At 44.5% G+C, this 24,668-nt stretch overlaps 1 protein-coding gene and 1 long non-coding RNA gene across 3 annotated transcripts in view; one reads left to right on the top strand and one right to left on the bottom strand.

The window, feature by feature from the left end:
* The window catches only part of ttpal (tocopherol (alpha) transfer protein-like), a 34,224-nt gene extending 18,304 nt beyond the window's left edge, over positions 1–15,920 (bottom strand). The window contains exons 1-3 of one of the 2 annotated variants that reach the window (XM_078555278.1): positions 15,689–15,920; positions 6,927–7,404; positions 4,274–4,467 (exon numbers count right to left, since the gene is read on the bottom strand). In XM_078555278.1, coding sequence (XP_078411404.1) covers positions 4,274–4,467; positions 6,927–7,395 — 663 coding nt within the window. In that variant the 5' untranslated portion in view covers positions 7,396–7,404; positions 15,689–15,920. Of the gene's footprint in view, positions 1–4,273; positions 4,468–6,926; positions 7,405–15,609; positions 15,659–15,688 lie in introns of those variants that run through there. The other variant, XM_078555280.1, reaches the window with a different exon arrangement.
* Positions 15,921–16,238: 318 nt separating this feature from the next.
* The window catches only part of LOC144688552 (uncharacterized), a 65,358-nt gene continuing 56,928 nt past the window's right edge, over positions 16,239–24,668 (top strand). Inside the window, exon 1 of the long non-coding RNA XR_013578437.1 lies at positions 16,239–16,287. This is a non-coding gene — a long non-coding RNA (uncharacterized LOC144688552). The remainder of the gene's footprint in view (positions 16,288–24,668) is intronic.

Here is a 24,668-nt window from a genome sequence, read left to right as displayed (position 1 = left end):
GATGGTGGAGAACAGGATGATGGGACGGTAATTGGCCGGGTTGGATTTGTCCTGGTTTTTGGGTACAGGACATACCTGGGCATTTTTCCACATTGCTGGGTAGATGCCAGTGTTGTAGCTGTACTGGAAAACTTGGCTAGGGGCGCGGCAAGTTCTGGAGCACAAGTCTTCAGTGCTATTGCCGGAATATTGTCAAGGCCCATAGCCTTTGCAGCACCCAGTGCCTTCAGCCGTTTCTTGATATCACGTGGAGTGAATCGAATTGGCTGAAGACTGGCATCTGTGATGCTGGGGACCTCCGGAGGAGGCCAAGATGGATCATCCACTTGGCACTTCTGGTTGAAGATTGTAGCAAATGCTTTAGCCATATCTTTTACACTGCTGTGCAGGGATCCTCCATCCTTGAGGATGGGGATATTTGTGGAGCCTCCTCCTCCAGTGAGTTGTTTAACTGTCCATCACCATTCACGACTGGCTGTGGCAGGACTGCAGAGCTTAGATCTGATCTGTTGGCTGCGGGATCGCTTAGCTCTGTCTATCACTTGCTGCTTTGCTGTTTGACATGCAAGTAGTCCTGTGTTATGGCTTCACCAGGGTGATACCGCATTTTAGGTATGCCTGGTACTACTCCTGGCATGCCCTCTTGCACTCTTCAATGAACCAGTGTTGATCCCCTGGCTTGGTGGTAATGAAAGAGTGGGGGATATGCCAGGCCATGAGGTTACAGATTGTGTTTGAGTACAATTCTGCTTCTGCTGATGGCCCACAGCGCCTCATGGATGCCCAGCCTTGAGCTGCTAGATCTGTCCGAAATCTATCCCATTTAGCACGGTGGTAGTGCCACTCAACACGATGGAGGGTATCAATGTGAAGGTGGGACTTTGTCTCCACAATGTGCGGTGGTCACTCCTACTGATACTGTCATGGACAGATGCATCCGCGGCAGGCAGGCTGGTGAGGATGAGGTCAAGTATGTTTCTTCCTCTTGTTGGTTCCCTCGTCAGCTGCCGCAAAACCAGTCTAACAGCTATGTCCTTTAGGACTCAACCAGCTCGCTCAGTAGTGGTGCTACTGAACCACTTTTGGTGATGGACATTGAAGTCCCCCACCCAGAGTACATTCTGTGCCCTTGCCACCCTCAGTGCTTCCTCCAAGTGATGTTCAACATGGAGGAGCACTAATTCATCAGCTGAAAGTGGGCAGTATGTGGTAATCAGCAGGAGGTTTCCTTGCCCATGTTTGACCTAATGCCATGAGGCTTCATGGGGTCTGGAGTCAATGTTGAGGACTCCCAGGGCAACTCCCTCCCGACTGTATACCACTGTGCCGCCACCTCTGCTGGGTCTATCCTGCTGGTAGGAGAGGACATACCCAGGGATGGTGATGGTGGAGTCTGGAGTCTGGAATCTATAAGGTAAGATTCCGTGAGGATGACTATGTCAGGCCATTGTTTTAGTAGTGTGTGAGACAGCTCTCCCAATTTTGGCACTAGCCCCCAGATGGTAGTAAGGAGGAATTTGCAGGGTCGTTTCTGGTGCCTACGTCGATGCCGGGTGGTCCGTCCGGTTTTATTCCTTTCTTGTGACTTTGTAGTGGTTTGTTACAACTGAGTGTCTTGCATTTAACAGTCAACCACATTGCTGTGGGTTACTGTTGTGTAGTAAGGATGACAGATTTCCTTCCCCAAAGGACATTAGTGAACCAAATGGCTTTTTACAACAATTGACAATGGTTTCATGGTCATCATTAGACTTTTAGTTCCAAATTTTTATTGAATTCAAATTCCACCATCTGCCATAGCAATACCCTGGGTCTCTGGATTACTAGTCCAGCGACAATAGCACTATGCCATCACCTCCCTATGTGTGTGTGTTTTTTTCATTACAACTTTATAATGAAATGCTCCTGTAAGTCACATTTCATTCCGTGTGATGTGGAGGTGTCATGAAAACATGCTTTATGCCAAATAATCATTTTTAATCCACTAGTTGGGAAACCAAACTGAACTTTTAAAAACAGTGTGTGACATCAAGGAGCCCTAGCAAAACTGGAGTCAATGTGAATCAGGGGGAAAACTCTCCACTGGTTGGAGTCAAACCCAGCACAAAGGAAGATGGTTGTGGTTGTTGGAGGTCAGTCATCTCAGTTCCAGGACATCACTGCAGGAGTTCCTCAGGGTAGTGTTCTAGGCCTTCCTTCAATCAAAAGGTCAGAGGTTGGGATGGTCGCTGATGATTTCACAATGTTCAGCACCACTCATGACTCCTCAGGTACTGAAGCAGTCCGTCAGTCCGTGTCTAAATGCAGCAAGAGCTGGACAATATCCAGGCTTGGGCTAACAAGTGGCAAATAAGATTTACGCCACACAAGTGTCAGGAAATAAACATCTCCAACAAGAGAGAATCTAACCATCACCTCTTGATATTCAATGGCGTTACCATCACTGAGTCAGCCACGATCAACATCCTGGGGGGTTACCATTGACCAGAAACTGCAACGGACTAGCCACATAAATACTGTGGCTACAAGAACAGGTCAGAGGCTAGGAATCCTGTGGCGAGTAATACTGTGGCTACAAGAACAGGTCAGAGGCTAGGAATCCTGTGGCGAGTAACTCACCTCTTGACTCCCCAAAGCCTGTCAACCATCTACAAGGTACAAGTCAGGAGTGTGATGGAATACTCCCCACTTGCCTGAATGAGTGCAGCTCCAACAACACTCAAGAAGCTTGACACCATCCAGGACAAAGCAGCCTGCTTGATTGGAACCCCTTCCACAGACATTCACTTCCTCCACCACTGACGAACAGTGGCAGCAGTGTGTACCATCTACAAGATGCACTGCAGAAACTCACCAAGGATCCTTAGGCAGCACCTTCCAAACCCACGACCACTACCCCCTAGAGGATACATGGGAACACCACCACCTAGATGTTTCCCTCCAAGCCATTCACCATCCTGACTTGGAAATATATCGCAGTTCCTTCGCTGTTGCTGGGTCAAAATCCAGGAACTCCCTCCCGAACAGCACTGTGGGTGTACCTACACCACAGGGACTGCAGCGGTTCAAGAAGGCAGCTCACCACCACCTCCTTAAGGGCAATTAGGGATGGGCAATAAATGCTGGCCCTGCTAGCGACACCCACATTCTGTAAATTAATAAAGAAATGTTTTTTAAAAAGACGAAAAATGTGAATTGGCTTCACAACAAAGGTCGCCACCCAAATTTACATCACTGTATTCTCCAAATTACAACTCACTGAGATGGAGACACTGCATTTGCAAAGACCCATCAAGGGCAATTGCCTTAGGAGAATATGAGTGAGCCATATATCCTGTACCCATTAGCAAGGCATCAAGGCAACCACCTGGGATATTCAACAGGGGATTCCTAGACATGAACTGATTAAGTTACAAGCGGGAATACATTAGTTATGACCACATTGGAATCATTGGATGATGGTCATGTGACAGGCCCACCCTTTGTGTGTTTAAACTTCTGCTTTCTCTGCAGTAAGAGGACAAGCAGCTGAGACGCTGACGAAAGACTCCCAAGTGGGGTCTCTCCTTCATCCGTCTCCAATTCACCTTCCAAGCTTCGAACCTTGTTTGCTGGCTGTGATCAGCCAGGATGCTCCTGCTGCAGCCAGAGACTTCTTAAAAGAATTCAACCCAGCACTTCCATCTCCAGGAGAAAAGCCAAATCAGCCATCTAACATCTTTAAATCGGAAGCATCGGGACCACTGAAGGAAAATTGCAAGACCACCAAGTTCAGCCTGAAGCCAGCCAAATCACCAAACTACAGATGTATACCCCTTTTATTTCTCTGGACTCTAAGCTGACAAATCTATCCTTCCCCACTCTGTAAACTAATAGTGTGCATGTGGGAACTTCGAGTGTTTGTGTGTGTGCGCAAGTCGGAGCGTATTTTATTATTTTGCTTAGATCGGTTTACGTATAATAAAGCAAACCTCTTTCTTAAACTCAAGAAAATCTGTCTGATTGGTTCTTTTATAATCACAGTGTGTAAACAGTTAAACACTCACTGACTTGGCAATTATATTCTTTTCAAAAAAACTGTTGTGGTCAAACAAGGAGAGGGAAGAGAGGGGGGCCATTCGATCCTTCCTCACCTGATCATAGCAATGTCATTTTGACAGAGAAAGAGGAACAATATGAAATCCATGAATGAGGCACATCAGGGTCCATGGCAGCTCTGCCTAATGCAGGAAAAAAAAATAAAAGCCCCCAAAACAGCTGACTTTATATTTACCTGAAGAATTCCAATGACTTTTTTGGCCATGAATGGACCAAGTTGTGCAGCTTGGGCCAAGGTGACGCCGCTGTAGTCTGCAAGAATGACAATTCCATTCACCTGATTCTCTTCTGCCCGAACAAGCTTCTCTAATGTTATATAAATGGCACGAATGTTTTCTGTGATGGGATAATCACCAATCTTCCATTTTCCTAGAATATAAAAGGCATTTAGTCGTTACATGTTTGTTTCTTTGCAAAGCACAATAACTTACACTTAAAATACAATACCCCTTTGGTTAGCCAATACAGAAATTGAGAAACCTAAGGCCATGAATATTTCCTTCATAATCTACATGGAAAGATAATATAGAAAAATGTCTAAAAAAACTGCAACAAATAAATCCTGATTTAAAAAGCAGTTAAACAGTAAATCCATATACCTCCAATACTATGATTGGTAATTATTTATTTGAATTCAGATAATGGTGACTTTTTCCAGGTTGTGTACTTTGATGCCAATACCTGTGAGAAAAAAGCCCAGGAGCAAATAATCAGTTCTTAAAGTGTGTTACTGAATTCCTTAAACGATCTAGCAGAGGTGTTTATGAAGTGTGGGTATAAAGTATGTACACTGTTCTCCACATGCTATTTTACTGTAGCCAGCTCTCACACATCACCTTGTCTCCAGGTCTCTCCTCAATTCAAAATTACTACAGCTCCCCTGTTTTGAACCAATTAAGTAATGACATAAAACATTTTGTTAGTTTTATTAATGAAACTGGAAGAATCCTCACTGATGTATGGGGATTACTGGTAGGCTCCAGTTTAATTCCAGGTCTGGAGAAAATACTTTGTTAATCTTTTTCAGTCATATATTGGAGACTGCACAATGCAAAGTGCAAACAGAAGCACAGAACCAGAATGTGAGCTAAAAACAAGGACAGAAGTAGAAGCAGAAGAAGAGAGAAATAAACATTTGAAGAGCAGGCCATAAACTGAGAAAACAAAAAAGTATAGGGAATCATGATTCTTTGTACTATATTCTGAAAAAGTTGCTTACATGTGTACGAACATACAAATTAGGAGGAGTAGGCCGTTCGGCCCCTCAAGCCTACTCGACCATTCAATAAGATCATGGCTGATCTAATTGTGGCCTCAACTCAACTTTCCTTTCTACCCCTATACCCTTTAGTCCCTTGTCAATCAAGAATCTATCTAATGCAGCTTAAAAATATTCAATGTCCCTGCCTCCACCGCTGTCTAGGGAAAAGAGTTTCACAGATTCACAATACTCTGAAAGAAAACATTTCTCGTCTTCACCTTAAATGGGAGACCCCTTATTTTTAAACTTTGTCCCCTTGTTCTAGTCTCTCCCACAAGGGGAAGCATCCTTTCAGCATCCACACTGTCAAGTCCCCTCAGGATCTTGTTGTTTCAATAAGATTGCCTCTCATTCTTCTAAACTCCAATGGATACAGGCCCAAGCTGTCCAACCTTTCCTCATAGGATAACCACTTCATTCCAGGAATCAGTCGAGTGAACCTTCTCTGAACTGCTTCTAATGCAATTATGCCCTTTCTTAAATAAGGAGACCAAAACTGTACACAGTATTCTAGCTGTGGTCTCACCAATACCCTGTACAATGGTAGCAAAACATCCCTACTTTTATATTCCATTCCCCTTGCAATAAACAACATTCCATTTGCCTTCCTGATCATTTGTTATACCTGCATGCTAACTTTTTGCGATTTGTGTACCAAGACCCCAAGATCCCTCTGTACCTCAGAGTTCTGCAATTTCTCCCCATTTAAATAATATGCTGCTTTTTTATTCTTCCTGCTAAAGCAGATAAGTTCACAATTTCCCACGTTATACTCCATCTGCGAAATCGTTTCCCACTTACTTAACCCATCTACATCCTTTTGCAGACTCCTTGTGTCCTCTTCACAACTTAGCTTTCCTACCTATCTTTGTCTCATCAGCAAATTTAGCAACCGTATATTCAGTCCCGTCATCTAAGTCATGAATATAGATTGTAAATGGTTGTGTTCATTGTTCCTAAGGGAACTTCTTCAATTTGGCTCTTTAATTCTAAAGTGGTTAAGGTACTACAATTGTCAGTAATGTCGTAACAGTAACAGATGTAAGAGTGATCCTATTACACCTGTCCATGTAAATTACTACCTTGGAAAGTGAGTCAAAAGACAAATACCCTGTAAGAAAGAGGTACACACAATAAAGATGCAGAGTCCTCCTCTGCTTTTAATTATCGCATTCAAGTAAGGAAAAACAGAAAAGACAATGTAGGATTATATTAGTTAATTGTCGGCAATAGTATTGTACAACTTAGGATTCTGTCACCAGTGAATGCTACCTAATGCACATTGCTGATCTGTTATTAATAATCCTGTAAATTTAATTATGTAAAAGCTTCATCAGCTGGTAAGTGACACTAAGCGCTATTCTAGTTCAGCCCAAAGATTTTTTATTTACAGGACTGGAATCACGCTATCTACTCCAGTCCAAATAGCTTTGGAGAAATCTAGCCATTGCGCAGCCTGGATATTTTAATTAATTTTAAGATTGAAGAATGATATGGTTTTCAATTGAACATTAACACTTTGCTTTAAGTTTTTCAAATAAATTTTTACTCAATTCTATTCAGTTACCTGGCCGAATTACCAAAATACACCGACCGAATGGATCAGGGTAAGGCAGAACAGTAAGAAATCCAGAGTCTAGCACATGTTTTATTGCAGATGGCTTCAAATTTGTAAACACCTCAGGCCAAGTCCTTTGGCTTGCGTGGTAATTCATTAAAAGCTTCAACGCCCTGTCATAATCAAACTTGCGAGCTCTGAGAAAACGTAATAAGAAGGCATCATCCAAACGGGTTTTTAGATTCGGTGCTTCCTTCAAAATCATGTCTCTTAGGGCCTGCACATCGCGGAGTCTCCATTCAGGTTTCTCCTGAAGCTCTTCTTGTGCCTTAGCAATCAGCTGTGGACTCAATGTGCACACGTATGGCTGTGTTTTGGGGGAGGCTTGTAATTGAAGCTCTATTGGCATTGAAGGGGCATCACCATCGCAGGGGGCATTCTCTTCTGCAATCAGTGACTTGTGAGATTCTGCCTCCATTATAAAACACTAAAGGGAAAGAATAGACAGTCAGAATAGTTGTTTGTTTTCAATATACAGTACCTCATTATATATTGAAACAGCACAATGTATTAATTAATAAAAGTAAACTCTTCATCTGCTACCATTTTTGTGGAATAATAATTACATTCTGTGTAATTATTTACATTTCTATCAAGGTCTTCTAGAATGATTGTCATGGGTATATTAGCTTGCAAAGTCTGAATTGATTTTTTTTTGTTTGTTAATTGGGTGCAACAGGACTTTAGATACCACTGTGTCAAAGACTTTCACTTAACATGTAACAATTCTCACCCATTAACACAAGCTCAAAATAACATCCAATGCTATGTATCTGGCTCCAATCTTTTTAAGGCATAACTGGGTGCCTAAAATGTTCTTTATTGGAGTTAGGGGACCCTAGGCACATTAGCTTTGTCAGAGATTCAGAGATTTTTGTCGATCTGTCAGTGGAGACTCAGTTTTCAAGCACCTGATCCAGCACAGCTCCCTCTACAGGGGATCTCTGGCTCTGTGAACAGGTAAAGCAGCAGGGAGGCTCTTCAGCCAGCCCAAATGAACAATCCTCAACAAGAAATGCAGATTGCAAACCAGGAAGTAAAACGCAGAAATGTAAATTATATTTAAATCATAGTATAGAAAGCAAAATAAAAATTAGATCATACAGATAGGATTAAGGGAGACAAATGAGAAAAACGAAAAAAAAAAATATATAATGCAATATTGATTTTCTGCTCAGGGAATGAGACTCCATGCTTGTAAAATTAATTTTTCATTTCAAAAAGGTTCAGCAGTAATTATAATTTACTATTCCATTAAAAACTCACTGACTGAATGCAATAGCTCTAATTTCTTCAGCAATTTTTAATGCGACACTATTGGGTAATTATTCCAAGTCCATGCTACTACTGTGATTTCACCAGAACTGCAATAATGCAACATGTGGATGAGCAAGCTCCTTCTGGCAGCAACTTCTGGATTTCTGCATTTACTTGCTGATAACTGACTGATAAGGTCTCCATTATTACCACAGCAAAATCTGTACCAATGACTTGAAATAAGTCAATTTGAAATAAACAAATCAGAAAGCTCCTTGTTAGGGAATGGTAGCATAGTGGTAATGCTTTAGGGCTAGTAATGCAGAGGCATGGATTAAAAATCCAGAGATGTGAGTTCAAATCCTGCCACTGCAGCTACTGGTTAGAGTCATACCCAGCACAAAGGAAGATGGTTGTGGTTGTTGGAGGTCAGTCATCTCAGCTCCAGGACATCACTGCAGGAAATCCTCAGGGTAGTGTCCTAGGCCAAGCTGTCTTCAGCTGCTTCATCAATGACCTTCCTTCCATCATAAGGTCAAAAGTGGGGATGTTCGCTGATGATTGCACAATGTTCAGCACCATTCACAACTCCTCAGATACTGAAGCAGTCCATGTCCAAATGCAGCAAGACCTGGACAATATCCAGGCTTGAGCTGCCACGTGGGAAGTAACATTCACTCCACACAAGTGCCAGGCAATAACCATCTCCAATGAAAGCGAATCTAACCATTGCCCCATGACATTCAATGGCATTACCATCGCTGAATTCCCCACTATCAACATCTTGGGCGGGATACCATTGACCAGAAACTGATCTAGACTAGCCATATAAATACTGTGGCTACAAGAACAGGTCAGAGGCTAGGAATCCTGTGGTGAGTAACTCACCTCCTGACTCCCCAAAGTCTAGCCTTTCTGCAAGACACAAGTCAGGAGTGTGAGGAATACTCTCCACTTGCCTGGAGTGCAGCTCCAACAACATTGAAGAAGCTTGATACGATCCAGGACAAAGCAGCCCAATTGATTAGCACCCCTTCCACAGGCATTCACTCCGTCCACCACCGAAGCACAGTCGCAGCAGTGTACATCACCTACAAGATGCACTGCAAAAACTCACCAAGGCTCCTTAGACAGCACCTTCCAAACTCACGACCGCTACCATCTAGAAGGACAAGGGCAGCAGATGCATGGGAACACCACTACCTGGAAGTTCCCCTCCATGCCACTCACCATCCTGACTTGGAAATATATTGCTGTTCCTTCACTGTCGCTGGGTCAAAATCCTGGAGCTCCTTCCCTAACTGCACTGGGGCATACTTACACCACAGGAACTGCAGTGGTTCAAGAAGGCAACTCACCACCACCTTCTCAAGGGCAATTAGGGATGGGCAATAAATGCTGACCTAGCCAATGAAGCCCACATCCTGTAAATGAATATATATTAAAAAAAACAGCCTGCTCTGAATTCTCAGTTTCAACAGCAAACATACTGGCTGCCAAAAACTACAGAATCTCAATTTCCATTGGAAACAATATTTTGTTTGCTTCCTCCTCTATAAAGATAACCTTTTCTGAAGTAAAGTGTACATACACTGATCACCCTATCATATCTTCTCTAGTAGGCTGTTTTGTAACGTTTAAACCAAAGCAGTGAGGGTCAGGAAGAGTAGGGATCATGAAGGACAGTCCTGATCTTGTTCTCAGCCAGGGCCCACACTTGCAAGGATCCCTTGGATCATAATTGGGAGCAGAATCCTCTTAAACCTTGAGCACTGAAACTAATTTCAGTGCCCCTTCTACCATCTAAGCTGAGATCAGCTAACTCAACAGACACCAGAAATTAAGCTTGGGGCCTCCTCACCTGCATGGCATAGTATATTATTTTACCCATTTTTTCATTGACATAAATGATGACAATTCTAGCTGGTATTAACTATTATGCTTCTCTTATTTCTAAACCTAGTACTATCATACCACAATCATTTTACCAGGATGGGATTTTGAATTCAAGTTAGCTCTTCTAGGCTACAATGCAAGATAATCAATACAGAGTACCTCAATATAAAGAAATAATTCCCCCTTTCCTAAAATCACAAATTATAGTTACATCAACAGCTCCTTTTGTGTGTTTTAGCATCTCTAAACTAGGCCATATTTGATTTCTGCTAGATGGATGCTTTACTCTTCAATAATGGTTCTGATCTTGACCGGAGTTAGAACACCACTTTGTCTATGGCAGGGAATAATTTGTCTGTTATCAGATGTCTCCATGTTTCTATATTTGTTTGCTAGCAATGCGTCTTATTGGAATTGTCTGAACTGATTTGACAAATTTTGGTGGACTCAGCATTGCCAAAACTTAGATAGATCTGAAAACTAAGTGAATGAACAAAAAAACCTTCTTCACCAAAAGAAACACAATATTAAAGAAACTTGAAGAAAATGGTAACTTAAATCTGCTCCTTTTAAAAGACTGATCAAAATAAATTTCAGATGGTAAAAACATGTAGGTTTGAATGCCGTCCCCACAGCACAAGCACAATTTACAAACTTAAGTTTTCAAAATTACCTCTGGGAGGGAATGATTTGTCTGCTAACAGATATTTACATATTTCTCTATTTGATGTTAATATTTTATTTTAAAAATGGCAATAAAAGGCTTTTTTTAAATGGTGGGGGGCACCATTGACCAGAAATTGAACTGGACTAGCCATATAAATACTGGGGCTACAAGGGGAGGTCAGAGGTTGGGAATTCTATGGAGAGTAACTCACCTTCTGACTCCCCAAAGCCTGTCCACCATCTACAAGGTACAAGTCAGGAGTGTGATGGAATACTCTCCACTTGCCTGGATGTGTGCAGCTCCAACAACACTCAAGAATCTCGACACCACCCAAGACAAAGCAGCCTGCTTGATTAGCATCCCACCCACAGCTTAAAAAAAATTCACTCCCTCCACCAATGACAGTGTGCACTATCTACAAGATACGCTACAGGAACTCACCAAGGCCCCTTTGGCAGGACCTTCCAAGCTCACAATGTCTACCTAGAAGGACAAGGGCAGCAGATGCATGGGGATATTATGACCTGCAAGATCCCCTCCAAACAACACACGATTCTGACTTGGAACCACATTGCCACTGTTGCTAGGTCAAAACTGGGAACTCCCTTTTGGGCAGCACTGTGGGTGGGTGTTCCTACAACACAAGGACTGCAGTGGTTCAAGAAGGCAGCTCACCGCCACCTTCTCAACGGCAATTAAGGATGGGCAACAATGATTGCCTAGCCAGCGAGGCCAACATCCCGTAAAAGAGAAAAAAAAATCCTCTAATTCATGCAAAGTTATTACCTTTTAGGGTTTTTAATTTTTGAAACGCTGTAAAATGTGTTTAGTAATGTAGATCCATTACTTTCAAATGTACAGAAAGCATCCTCTCTAACATTCTATTATTTCAATTCTACTGCCAAAAGTCTAGCAAAAAAAGATGTACAATCTAAAGCAGAAATAAATCTGCATTTCTCTTCCAGAACCCATTTAAAAGTAAGTAGACAAAATGAAACTTTAGCTGTACTTGCTGGTCCTACTGCAGCCTGCACTTGGTTAATTGACAATTAAAAGTACAGTGGCAGATGTGATGGATTTATGATCACACCCGTTACTCATTCTGAGCTAAAGATGGTGTTGAGGTAGCGTCCTCACTAAACTCTAGAAAAAGCTTGTCTGACATCAAAGTGCAGACGAGCTAATAATTTCCTCCAACTTAATGTCAACGAAGCCGAGCCATCTTTTTGCTTCTTGTCAGCAGTTACAAGCTTCTGGCTTCGACCCTATCAACCTCAGGCAGAGTCAGAAGTGTGGGACTTTGGTTACTGGTTGACTTTGAGCTCAGCTTCCTTCCCACAACTGTGCTCTTACCAAGCTCTCTTTCTTCTACCTGCACCTCACCTTCTCTGCTGCCTAAGCCCACTAGGCATGGGCTGCATTTTACAGGCCACCCGTGGGCCGGAAAACAGGCAGCTGGACCAGTAATTTAGGGCACCATGCCATTGGTGGTGTACCCACCGCCGGTCCACTCATCCCATGCTGCCACGACTTAATGGGCGCGGGGGTGGCATTGGGCAGATTGCCCACCCATGGTGCTATTGAGGCCTTTAGTTGGGTCTCATCCAGCTGCCACTCTGATATAACAGGCAGCAGGAGAGGCCAGCGCCCAATGTGTAGCCAGGCAGGTTTAACCATGTGGGCTGCTGGTCAATGAAAGGGAGGGTGGTGCCCCCTGTGTCACCTGGAGGCTCCTCTCCCACAGTTTTGCCTCCCCCACGTCCACCCACCCTCCAGCCCTGTCCAACTTCCCCCATCGTCCCTCACTGGGGATTATCACAGTGCCAGCAGTGGCCAATGCTTGGCGCTGCCAGTGTGCAGATCTGCTGGCTCCGATTGGCTGGCAGCACTATGAGGGCGGGACATTCTCTCATATAGCTGTTTCCTGAAAAATTAAAGTGGGGTGAGCTGGCTACATTGGCCAGAATTTTACATTCGTCGGTCGGGCGGGCAGCCGATTGCCGCTGGCGAAACGGGCTGCGCAGCCATTTTCCGTGGGCGGGCCAATTAAGGCCCGCACCGCGGCTTTGTGACTCCCGTGGAGAACGGGAAAATAGTCGCGGGGGCGGGTCGCCTCAGACTGCCGGTTCTAATGGGGAGCCAGCAGCCTGCATAAAGAGTGGCCAGGCAGCCTGCTTGAGGCAGTGCACCAGGGCCACTCAGAGAGGTAGAAATGTTGCATGAAGGGCAGAGGGGGAGGTGGAGGAGGAGGGGGGGGCAGGCTGCAGGAGAGGCCAGCGGGAGGCCACTGTGCACCCAGATTTTCAGATGCATGCCTTGCTGTCCTCCTGGAAGAGGTGGGAAACTGGCGTCAGATTCTGTATCCTGAGGATGGGAGGATGAGGGCCCCCCATGTCACCAGCCAGGCGTGAGAGGAGGTGGGCGAGGCCGTACGTGCCCATGATGACGTCAGATGCACTGGCACACAGTGCAGAAAACGATTCAATGATTTGCTGTGCTCCAGACGGGTGAGTACCATGTCTGTCTTGGCCATTTGACCCAGAAGGCAGCCTTAGCCTTTGACACCCCCCCCACCATATATGGCTGCCGTTACTGCATAGGGCATCTGTCGCACGTTGGGTGGGCAAATGGGTACTGACCATGCTTACATCAGCCTTAGTGTTGAGGAGAAGACGGGTTCTCCCCGCAGCATATGTTGGTTTCTGTGGCATTTGAGTAGTCTGGGGGCAACCTGCAGGGGAGGCCGCACGACACATACTCGGAACTCCAACACATGTCATATTGATGGTAATGAGATGGTCCACGGGGTGCCTCAAGGTCTTTTGGGCAAGTCCCATTAGCCCCAGGCTAAATGGAGGCCTCCGGAAAGCTGCAAGGCCAAAAAAGAATGCTGTCTGCAGAATGCTTTCACTTTACACAAAAACCTCTTGGACATCGATGAGAACTAATAACAATCACACAGGTATGTTTTAAATACTTTCATCAATTATAACTTCATGTAAAACTGAACAACCCCTCTGAGTCCACATATCCCGACATTGCAAAAGTTTTCTTAAATAATCTCCTACCCACCTTCCCGTTGGGCCCGTGCGCCGACCTGACGTTTGCCCGGGCCCCTCAAAATCGTACACAATTGGCAAGTTAAGGGCCTTAATGAGTCCTTCAATTAATGACGGGCGAACTGAGCGTGCCCGCCCACCGAAATATTGTGATGCCGCACGCTGACTTCAGCACGCTCGCGCGACATTTTACGCGCTGACGTGCGGGCTCCACCACCTGCACGTCAGCTCGAAAATTCTGCCCACTGGGTTGGACTTGCCCCTGAAATTTACATTGCAGTGAGGGGAGCCCACCCTTAGCATAAATTCCAACCCCATCTCCTCATCACCTCCAAATTCAGCATCTAGAATAATTTCTTCAGCAACCCCCTCAATCCTCAAATCATCCAAAGTTCTGTATCCTGACTGTCCCACACACTCTTCACCCCTATCTTTCAGAAGCTCCAGTAGCTGTGATTCCTAAAGAGTTGATTTCAAAATGCTCCCACTCACATCCAATTTTTCCATAATTTTGCTCAACCCTGGAGATCTCATAGTCATAGAGTCATAGAGGTCTACAGCATGGAAAAGGCCCTTTGGCCCATCGAGTCTGTGCTGGTCAAACAAGTACCTAACTATTCTAAACCCAATCTCCTCCTGTTTCCGCACAGGTCCTCTGCTCTTCCAACACCTTGTTTCCTTCCATTGTGTTTTGCTATTCAGCCACCATAATCTTGTTCTCTGGAACTTGCTGCTTCCAGTCACCTTGCCACCTACTTCCAAAAATCTCCTCAAAACCCTTCTGTCTGCCATCTTTGTTCCCCTCCATAACCTACTTTATTTTTCTCTTTTCGCCTCGTTGGTGTCTACTGTTTTATAATAAAGGAAGACTTGTATTTATATAGCACCTTTCACAACTCAGGACATCCCAAAGTGCTTTACAGTTAATGAAGTATTTCTGTGGTCATGGATGTAATGTAGAAAATGCAGCAGCCAATCGCACAGCAAACTCCCACAAACAGCAATGATCATGACCACATAATCTACTGTTGATTAAGGGATGAATATTAGCCAGGGCACTGGGGACAACTCCCCTGCTCTTCAAAATAGTGCCATGGGATCTTTCACATCCACCTGAGGGAGCAGGCAAGGCCTTGGTTTAACGTCTCATCTGAAAGGCAGCAAGACTGACAGTGCACTCGTTCAGTGCAGCAAGCTGGACTTGTCAGCCTTGATTTTTTTGGGGACTTGAGCAAAAGCTAATTGTAACGCCCTCCTGCATAAAAGTGCAAATAGTTATACAACTATGTTTGTAGCTACATTCTTAAGAATTATAGGAAGTATGTTCAAATTGAGCAAAACTGGATTAATCTACAGAAAGGGCAACACTTGAGAGTGTTTTAGGTATGTCTTTGGGCCTTTGACATCCCAGGCAGTGCAAATAGCCTTTGGAATGATGAAGTGGTTCTATTAGGGGAGGGAAGCACCAATAAGGCAAATTGTGAGACATACGCTGTCTGACAGGGGTCGTAAGTTTTCCAATTAATGAATATATTGAATACAAAAATCAGGCCACAACCAGGAAGTGGGTTTAGACTCTTGAGATATTGCATCACTGGTGCTGCCGCGCTGGAAGCCTGTCCACAGCACATTTAACAATAAAACAGGAACTGTCATCTGAATGATACCATTTCAATCCTACTGTTTGATTCGGGGCTGGGAACGGACACAAGATGAATGTAACACGATAAGAAAGTAACGAAGGTGGACCTACGTAGCCGGAGAGTCAGTCAGTCTGTATTTGCAGTGCCTACGGAAGGGGAAATAGCTACAACAAGCAGCGCGTCACTAACCTGCCCGGTCTGCGGGTCAGAAACTGTCCAAAGGCTCGGCCGGGGTGGGAACGCTGCGAGACGGGAAGAGGGGCTGCACTGTACCGCTTCACCTCCAGCCGCAGCTCCGCGGACACCGGCGCCGCCAACAGCTCATCCAGAGCAGTAAAGAGCAGGACAGGAGATGTACAACATTACCACCCAGTAGCCGAGATTGAGAAAGCAGCTCACTGAGTGGGCGTCAAACCCTCAGTATGAAAACCTAATAATGAGGCATGAGGACGTAAAATATACAGGTCCGGGTAGGACTGTCGCTGACTGTCTTATCTGGAAATATTAGGGATGAGGTTTATTATTACAAAGAGTGAAACCGCTTAAAACTCCACTGAAATAGGAGAGCTGGCTTCACCTTTAGATTGAAGAGAGTCAAAAGGTTACATTCTAAACGGCAACTAACGTCTCACAACAGTTACCCCCCTCCCCCCTCCAAATTGTTAATCCATCTCTAGTATTTCTCTTTCAGCTTGTAGCTTTAAGGTGGAGTATGTTAATATGTGACAACTATTTTCATAAGTGTGATTGGCAGGAAAATACTGACCAGTAAGGTGACCATCAAGCTGGTAAGGAGTTACATTTGGCATTTGTACTTACAGGGTTCTGCAGGTTGGCCTTGTGTGTTTGTGTGTCTGTGTGTGTGTTAAGTGAGATAATACGCTACACTTAATAATCTTTAGAATGATGGACCTAAACGGAGTTGGTATAATTTGGTGAGGGCTTTGGTACCTTCGGAGACGGTGTGTTTGGCCAGTTCCCCTGGTAGCATGAGGTGGATGATGCTCTGGATCTCTCTGGCCCAGATGGTGTGGCACTTGTTGTAGTGAATGAGGTGCAGAGCCTTGGAGGCGATGGGCTCGAAAATGTCAACAACGAAGGAATTCATAACACTTAAGTGGAACTGCGAGGTTACAACTTCCAGGAAAGAAAGAAGGAACAGGGATGTTTTTTTTTGGAAAGGGAGGGGAGGGAGGGGGGTGCTAACCTGATAGAATTCTAAGCATTTTATGGGATGTAGAAAAGGCACTTCTATTTGTGGGGTAGTCAAAAACTAGGAGACTGGATTTATGAGTGATCACCTAGACACCTTGAAAAGGAGAAAGATGTCTTGGTTTTAAAATTCTCATCCTTGCCTTCATAGTCCTCCATAGCTTTGCCACTTACTATCTCTGTAATCTTCTCCAGCCCCACAACCCTCTGAAGATATATGCGCTTTGCTAATTCTGGCCTCTAGAGCATCCCTGATTTTAATTGTTCCATCATTGGTGTCCATGACCTCAGTGACCTATAGCCTAAGCTCTGGAATTCCCTCCCTAAATCTCTCCACCTCTCTTCTTTGCTTTACTCCTTTAATTCACTCCCTAAAAGCTAACTCTTTGACCAAGCCGTTAGTCATCTGAACTAATATCTCCTTCCATGGTTCGATGCCATAGTTTGTTCTATAATGAGCTTGTGAGGCACCTTTTTATATTTTATTAAAGGTGCTATATAAATAGTTGGAAAGAATTGAAGATTATGCTGATAGAGCTAGATGAAGTTATGTGGGAAGAGTGTCGTATGGAGCATGAACACTGGAATAGGCTGCGGTTTTGCCTTTTTTGTGATTTCATTTCTACCCTCCTTACTCTCTTTACAGTTAACAGTTTTTCAATATACCTGGGGATGTCCTTGTGAAGTGCATTGAAATTTGGCAGCTATGATGTTTATAGAGGCTGCCAATTTGGAGTCACTTCATTAATATCTAGAATTTACAGCGCAGAAACAGACCATATGTTCCAGTTAGGTGCAATACTAAAGCAGGGAGGAAGGGTGATGTTGTCTTCAGATGCTGCCTTTTGGATGAGATATTAATGTGAGGCCCTGTCTGTCCATTTAGTGGATTTAAAAGGAATTTGAAGAAAATTAGGCAGTTCTCCTGGTCTGAAAAACTTGGGTAGTGCCTGTAGTTAGTGTTATGGTGCTGGTTTACATGAAAAGGGATGTCCTTGCTGCTGCTGACTGTCAGATGCTGAATGCCATGTTTTTGAGGATGTTGTTATTGTGGGTGTTATGTGCAATCACTGGAAGTGTATAGAATAGACTGATCATGATGCCAGGCAGCATATAACATTGATTTGATACCTGATCTGCCTTTTTCAATCCTGCTGCTCTAACCAACACCATCTTCTAAACATGCACAGCTGAACATATGATCAGTAGCATAACGAATGCTATTTAGAGGTATCATCTTCCAATTTTCAATTGCTGACCACTATCTACTGGCTCTGACTGGGTTTGTGGAAGTATTGGGTTATTGGGAGCATTCAGAAAAATTGATAAAGTCTGGAGAGAGTGGTGCTGAAGATGGGAAGGTGAAACATGGAAACTTACTTTCAGTTATGGGGCCTGTAGTTGCAGTTCCCCTTGGGCTGAGCGTCAGAGGGACGTGAAGCAAGAGCAACAAAGAATGTGGGCTGCTTGCAGATGAGGGCTCTCAGCAGAAGACTTTACCCATCTAGGATCTTCAGGGAGCACTTCTCTGACCTGCATCTATGCCAGGAGCAGTATTTTCAGTGACCGTGCTTCACTAAGGAGATGGTCACAGAATTCTACCACCTCTTGGAGCCAGATCTACAGCCACAGAGATGAGCAAAGATGGTGCTGCCAGTGGCTGTCAGTGATTATTGCCCTGATTTTTCTTTTCACCAATAGATCCTTCCAGGCTAGAACAAGAGACACAGCAAATATCTCACAGTTCACCATCCATCGCTGTATCTGAGAAGTCACTTGAGGCTCTGTATGACAGGAGAGTGTATTTCATTGTCTTCTCTCAAAATGGACAGAAGCTTGAGGAGTGTGGATGTGGTTTTGCCAGGATGGCAATCTTCCTTCCCCATGTTGCTTGGTGCCATTAACTGCATGTACATGGTGTATGGGCACTATGTGCCAATGCTGAGATATACTGAAACCACAAAGCGTACCACTCGCTTAATGTACAATGGAGATGTGACCATGCCAAGTATATCATGCTGCTAAATGCCTGCTATCCTGACAGCAATGATGATTTATTCATTCTGCTCTGGTCTTCTATTTCAGCATTTTTCAGCCACCATGTTGAGCCAGAGGATGGCTGCTGGGTATTGACAGCTATCCGCTCTACACCTTGCTAATGATTTCCCTTTGCAACCCTACCAATTGTGACCAGCACTGATATAATATGCTGCAATCACTGATACAATAACAGCCATGCTGCAATGAAGAGTGTCACTGAGTAGACCACTGGGGAGCTGAAGCAGTGTCCTGCTGTATAGACTGCTTGGGCGGAGTCCCTAAATAGTTGCTGGAGTATGTGACCCAATTCATGGTGATCTTTTGCATCCTCCACAACCTGGCTGTCATGAGGGATGAAGCATAGCAGGTGGGAAGACTGCAGATGGCCTTGACGATGACCTTGAACAGCTCTGGGCCTTCAAGGCCTGGCTCATACACAACCATGGCAGAGGCAGGAGTGGCAGTGGTGGGAGCACAAATGCTGCCATCATGAGAGAGGAAAGCAGGTTCCTGTTCCAGAAAGCCAATGCTGCTCCTTCATGGCAATACATACGAACGTACAAATTAGGAGCAGGAATGGGCCACTCAGCCCGTCAAGCCTGTTCCACTATTCCATAAGATCATGGCTGATCTGAATATAACCTCAACCCCACAATCCTGCCTACACCCGATAACCTTTTACCCCCTTGTTAATCAAGAATCTATCTAGCTCTGCCTTTAAAATATTTAAAGATTCTGCTTCCACAGCCTTTTGAGGAAGAGAGTCCCAAAGACTCTCAACCCTCAGAGAAAATTTCTCCTTATCTCTGTCTTAAACAAGTGACCCCTTAACAGTGACCCCTAGTTCTAGATTGTCCCACAAGAGGAAACCACATCCACTCTGTCCAGCCTTCCTTCATAAGACAACCTGCCCATTCCCAGTATTAGTCTAGTAAACCTTCTCTGAACTGCTAATGCATTTATATCTTTCTTTAAATGAGAGCAGTACTGTACACAATACTCCAGATGTGGTCTCACCAATGCCCTGTACAACTGAAGCATAACATCCCTACTTTTGCAGTCAATTCTTCTCTCAATAAATAAGAACATTCTATTAGCTTTCCGAATTACCTGCTGTACCTGCATACTAACCTTTTGTGATTCATGCACTAGGACACCCAGATCTCTCTGAATCTCAGAGTTCTGCAATCTCTCACCATTTGGATAATAAGTTTCTTCCTGCCTGCCAAAATGAACAATTTCACATTTGCCCACATTATACTCCATTTGCCAGATCTTTGCCCACTCACTTAACCTATCTTTGTCACTTTGTAGCCTCCTTGCGTCCACTTCACATGCAGAGTGTTCATGTTCTCAATCAGAGCTTCCACTACAGTACCCAGATATTAGGTGGCTTCTGCTTGGGCTGCAACTGAAGCAAAGATAATGGCCATCTGACATGGAATTATGTTTGGTAGGTGTTCTTGTGGAAGTTTTTTTTTTGTGGGAAAGCATGGGCTCCAAACTCTGTGCAAAATCCTGTTCCAAGTTGGTGCTGGACTCCACGCTCCTTGACAGTGACAGCAGGCATTCTAGTAGTCAATGTACCAAGCATATCTGTACATGCCCATCAGTCTTTTTCTATACACCGCCCCATCAAAGATCCCATCTGAATCTTCTGCAGCAGAACCTGTGTATAACCTCGTGCTCTGGGGAGCCAGAACCTGTGCTATCTCTTTCCTCTGGTTTGGCTGCAACCCGTTCGTGTCCAGTAACTCGGATCATGCAGGTTCTGCCTCTATACCACCCTCAAAATACACACTATGCCAGTACCTGAGCTGGTGGCTGTGTGTCAGATCAGATAGTGCTTTTTCCTCCTCAATCTATTCCCTTTAGCCTCAGGCTGGCCAGAAGGCAATTCTTGCCCATCTAAAAGCGTAAATGCACAAGGGCAGGGTCGTGATGTGGGAAGGGGAGTAAACAAGAGGTGCATGGTTATACCATCTGCAGTTTGGACATCACAACAGCTTGCAGGATAAAGGGGAAGTGGGATTTGAGAAAGTACACAAGGCAGGAACATACTGCCATCCTTTTGGCTTCAGTGGCACTGCTTACCATAACCTCTGTGACTGCTGCTCCTAATATTCCTAGCACTGTCTCATCCATAGTGGGTGAGCACATGCAACCATGCCTGACTCCTACTAGTTTTCTGCTGTGGTCTATTATGAAACACTTTGTCCTGCAAAGAGAAGCAAGTGTGTTTGTGAGTGGGTGGGTGATGTGCTGCCAAAGTTGAATATCTGACAGTGTTTGCAAGCTGCAAGATTTGAGTGTGCCACTTGCAGCAGGTTTAATGTGTGAGAGTGAGGTGCAGTGATGCGTGTGAAGGTTTTGAGTCATGATTGATAATAAGTGTTGATGGATGAGTGAAGGGGACGTGGTGAATGGAGCATTCTTTGAGGCTGCTAGTGCAGTGGGTAGGATTTGGTGTGCAAGAATGCACTCACTGACCTTGCCTACTTGTGTAAGGCCATTGAACTTTTTGCAGTACTGCATCCTAGTCCTTAGCACAGACTGGTGGCATTAACCACCAAGACCACCTGCTCCTACTGCTTTCTTAACATCTTTTGTGAGGGATTCCTGGCCCTCTGAGGGAAAAGAACCTCTCTCTCCTCCTGTTGACCGCCAGCATCTCGGACCCCATTACAGCATCTGAAAACTTGGGGCAGCTCTCTGGCCTGTTGTATCACTTCTGTTTCTTCCTCCAGAGCTTCAAATCTTGTCCAAACAATTTCAGCTCCTGTTGCAGCCAGAATGCACCTCACCTTTAAGACGAGGCAGCACAAAGTTTGCATGCTGCCTCTATCATTTTGGGTGGGCTTAGGGTAATCATGCATCATCACAATTCCCATGTCCAATTTCGGGGGCAACCCAATTTAGCCCTCCAATGTCTTAACCAATATTTCTCCTTAACGAACATCACCAAAACAGATTAACTTGTCATTCACCTTGTGGGGGAAAATATAGAGGAACAAATTTGCAAGGAAGTAACAGGTGCAAGGATTAGAGTAGTCATAATGGGGAACTTTAATTATCTGAATATAGACTGGGGTAATAGTAGTGTAAAGGGAAGAGAGGGACAACAATTCCTAGAGTGTGTTCAGGAGAATTTTCTACAGCAGTATGTTTCCAGTCCAATGAGAAAGGAGGCACTGCTAGACCTTGTTCTTGGGAATGAGGGGGGTCAAGTGGATCAAGTGTTAGTAGGGGAACCATTTAGGGGACAGTGATCATTATAACACAAGGCTATGGAAAGGACAAGGAGCACTCCAGAATAAGAATAATTAACTGGGGGAAAGTCCGCTTCAATGGGGTAAGAATGGATCTGACCCAGATAAATTGGAATCAAAGGTCGGCGGGCAAAACTGTAACTGAACAATGGGTTACCATTAAAGAATAGAGTTTGGGCACAGTCAAGATCTATTCCAACAAAGAGGAAAGATGGGAAAACAAAACCAGAGCTCCCTGGATGACAAAGGAGATCAACATTAAGATGAAGCTGAAAAAATGTGCTTACAACAGATGTCAGGTAGATAATATGAACAAGAACCAGGCTAAATTTAGAAGATTCAGCAGGGAGTTGAAAAAGCAAATAAGAGAAGCAAAGAAAGAGTATTAGAAGAGACTGGCAGCTAACATAAAAGGGAATCCAAAAGTATTCTGTAGGCATATAAATAGTAAAAGGGTGGTAAGAGTGGGGCCAATCGTGGACCAAAAAGGTGATTCCTGTATGGATGCAGCGGGCATAGCTGAGGTATTAAATTAATACTTTGCATCCGTCTTTACCAAGGAAGAAAATGCTGCATGGGTCATAGTGAAAGAGGAGGTAGTTCAGACAATTGAAGGGTTTAAAATTGATATGGAGGTGGTATTGGACATGAGATTTGTACTTTAGGTTGATAAGGCACCAGAACTGGATGAGATGCATCAAAGGATACTGAGGGAAGTGAGAGTGAAAATTGCAGAGGCGCTGGCCAGAATTTTCCAGTCTTCCTTGGACTCGGGTAGTTCCAGAAGACTGGAGACTTGCAAATGTTACTCCCTTGTTTAAAAAAGCATACAAAGATAATCCTGTTAACTACATGCCTGTGACAAAGCAACCCAGAGTGGAGAGTATAAATCAGGACTGAGGCTTGAGGCCTACCTAGGAGTCGGAGAGGCACACCAGTCAGCTGCTTGGAACCAGCCCTCCTTGAGTGCGAAAGGAGAGAGAGAAAAAACAAATAGTGACATCACAGGAAAACCGTAAGTTCATTGGTTGGTAAACTGCTGTTAGGGACTGTCTTTAAATTGTTGTCAATTAGATAAGTGCATTATTTTTAAAGAAGTAGCTATACTTGGATTTAAGTGAGAAACACCAGGAATAAGGGAAAGTCAGGGCCAGTGTAATGAAGTAATATAAATAAACTAAAGTAAAGTTAAGACACGACAGGGCAGCTCGGTCAAGTGGAATGTGCGCCCTGTAATATGTGCAAAGTCATGGACACTACCGGTGTCCTAGATGACCACATGTGCAGGAAATGCTGTCAGCTGCAGAAACTTGAGCTCCGGGTTTCAGAGCTCGAGTGGTGCTGGAGTCACTGTGGTGCATCCATGAGGCTGAGAGCTACATGGATAGCACATTCAGAGAGGTGGTCACACCGCAGTTTAGGAGCCTGGAGGCAGAAAGGGGGAATGGATGACCGCCAGGCAGTCCAAAAGAACTAGACAGGTAGTGCAGGAGTCCTCTGGGGTCCCGTTCACAAATCAGTTTTCCGGTTTGGATACTGGTGAGAGCACTGGATCCTCGGAGGAGTGCAGTTAGAGCCAAGTTTGTGGCACCATGAGTGGCTTGGCTGTACAGGAGGGGAGGAAGAAGAAAGGAAGAGCAATAGTGATGGGGGATTCGTTAGGGGAACAGAGATGTTTCTGCGGCTGTAGACATGACTCCAGGATGGTATGTTGTCTCCCTGGTGCCAGGGACAATTATGTCACCAAGCGGCTGCAGGACATTCTTCTGGGGGAAGGTGAACAGCCAGAGGTCGTGGTCCACATTGGTACCAATGACTTAGGTAGGATGTGGTCCTTTGATCAGAATTTAGGGGGCTAGGTCAAAAATTAGCAAGCAGGATCTCCAGATTACTCCCAGTGCCACATGCCAGTGAGTACAAAAATAGGAGTATAAGGCAGATGAATGCGTGGTTGGAAAGATGGTGCAGGAGAGAGGGCTTCAAATTCCTGGGACACTGGGACTGGCTCTGGGGAAGATGGCACCTGTACAAGCCAGACAGGTTGCACCTGAACAGAGCTGGGACTTAGTTCCTCGAGGGGCATTTTGATGGTGCTGTTGGGATGGCTTTAAGCTAACTCGGCAGGGATGTGGGAATCAGGAGAGACTATTAGAGAGGAGTATCAGGGTGTACAAAATACTGGGAAAGACAGCACTAGTATAGGGAATATCAGGTTAATAGGTGGAGTTGGATTAAGGTAGAAAATTATGAAGTCTAAATCAGGGTTACTGTGCATGTATGTGAATGCACGGAGTATAGTAAATAAGATTGGGGAGTTACAGGTGCAGATTGCCATGTGGAAATATGATGTTGTGGCAATAACAGAGACCTGGCTCAAGGAAGAGCAGGACTGGGTGTTAAATTTTCCTGGGTACAAGGTATTCAGAAAAGATAGGAGAGGAAGAAAAGGAGCAGGAGCGGCAGTATTTGTTAAGGAGAGCATTGCGGTGCTGGAGAAAGAGGATGTTCCAGAGGGTTCAAGGACAGAATAAATTTGGCTAGAGCTAAGGAACAAAAAGGGTGCAATTACATTGCTCGGTGTAGTCTATAGACCGCCAACTAGTGGGAAGGATGTAGAGGAACAAATCTGCAAGGAAATTACAGAGAGA

Source organism: Cetorhinus maximus, chromosome 13 (assembly GCF_964194155.1).
Source record: "Cetorhinus maximus chromosome 13, sCetMax3.hap1.1, whole genome shotgun sequence".
In the NCBI taxonomy this organism is placed as follows: domain Eukaryota; kingdom Metazoa; phylum Chordata; class Chondrichthyes; order Lamniformes; family Cetorhinidae; genus Cetorhinus; species Cetorhinus maximus.
The sequence above is the reverse complement of the archived record's forward strand: the minus strand, read 5'-3'. Positions and strand labels throughout refer to the sequence as shown.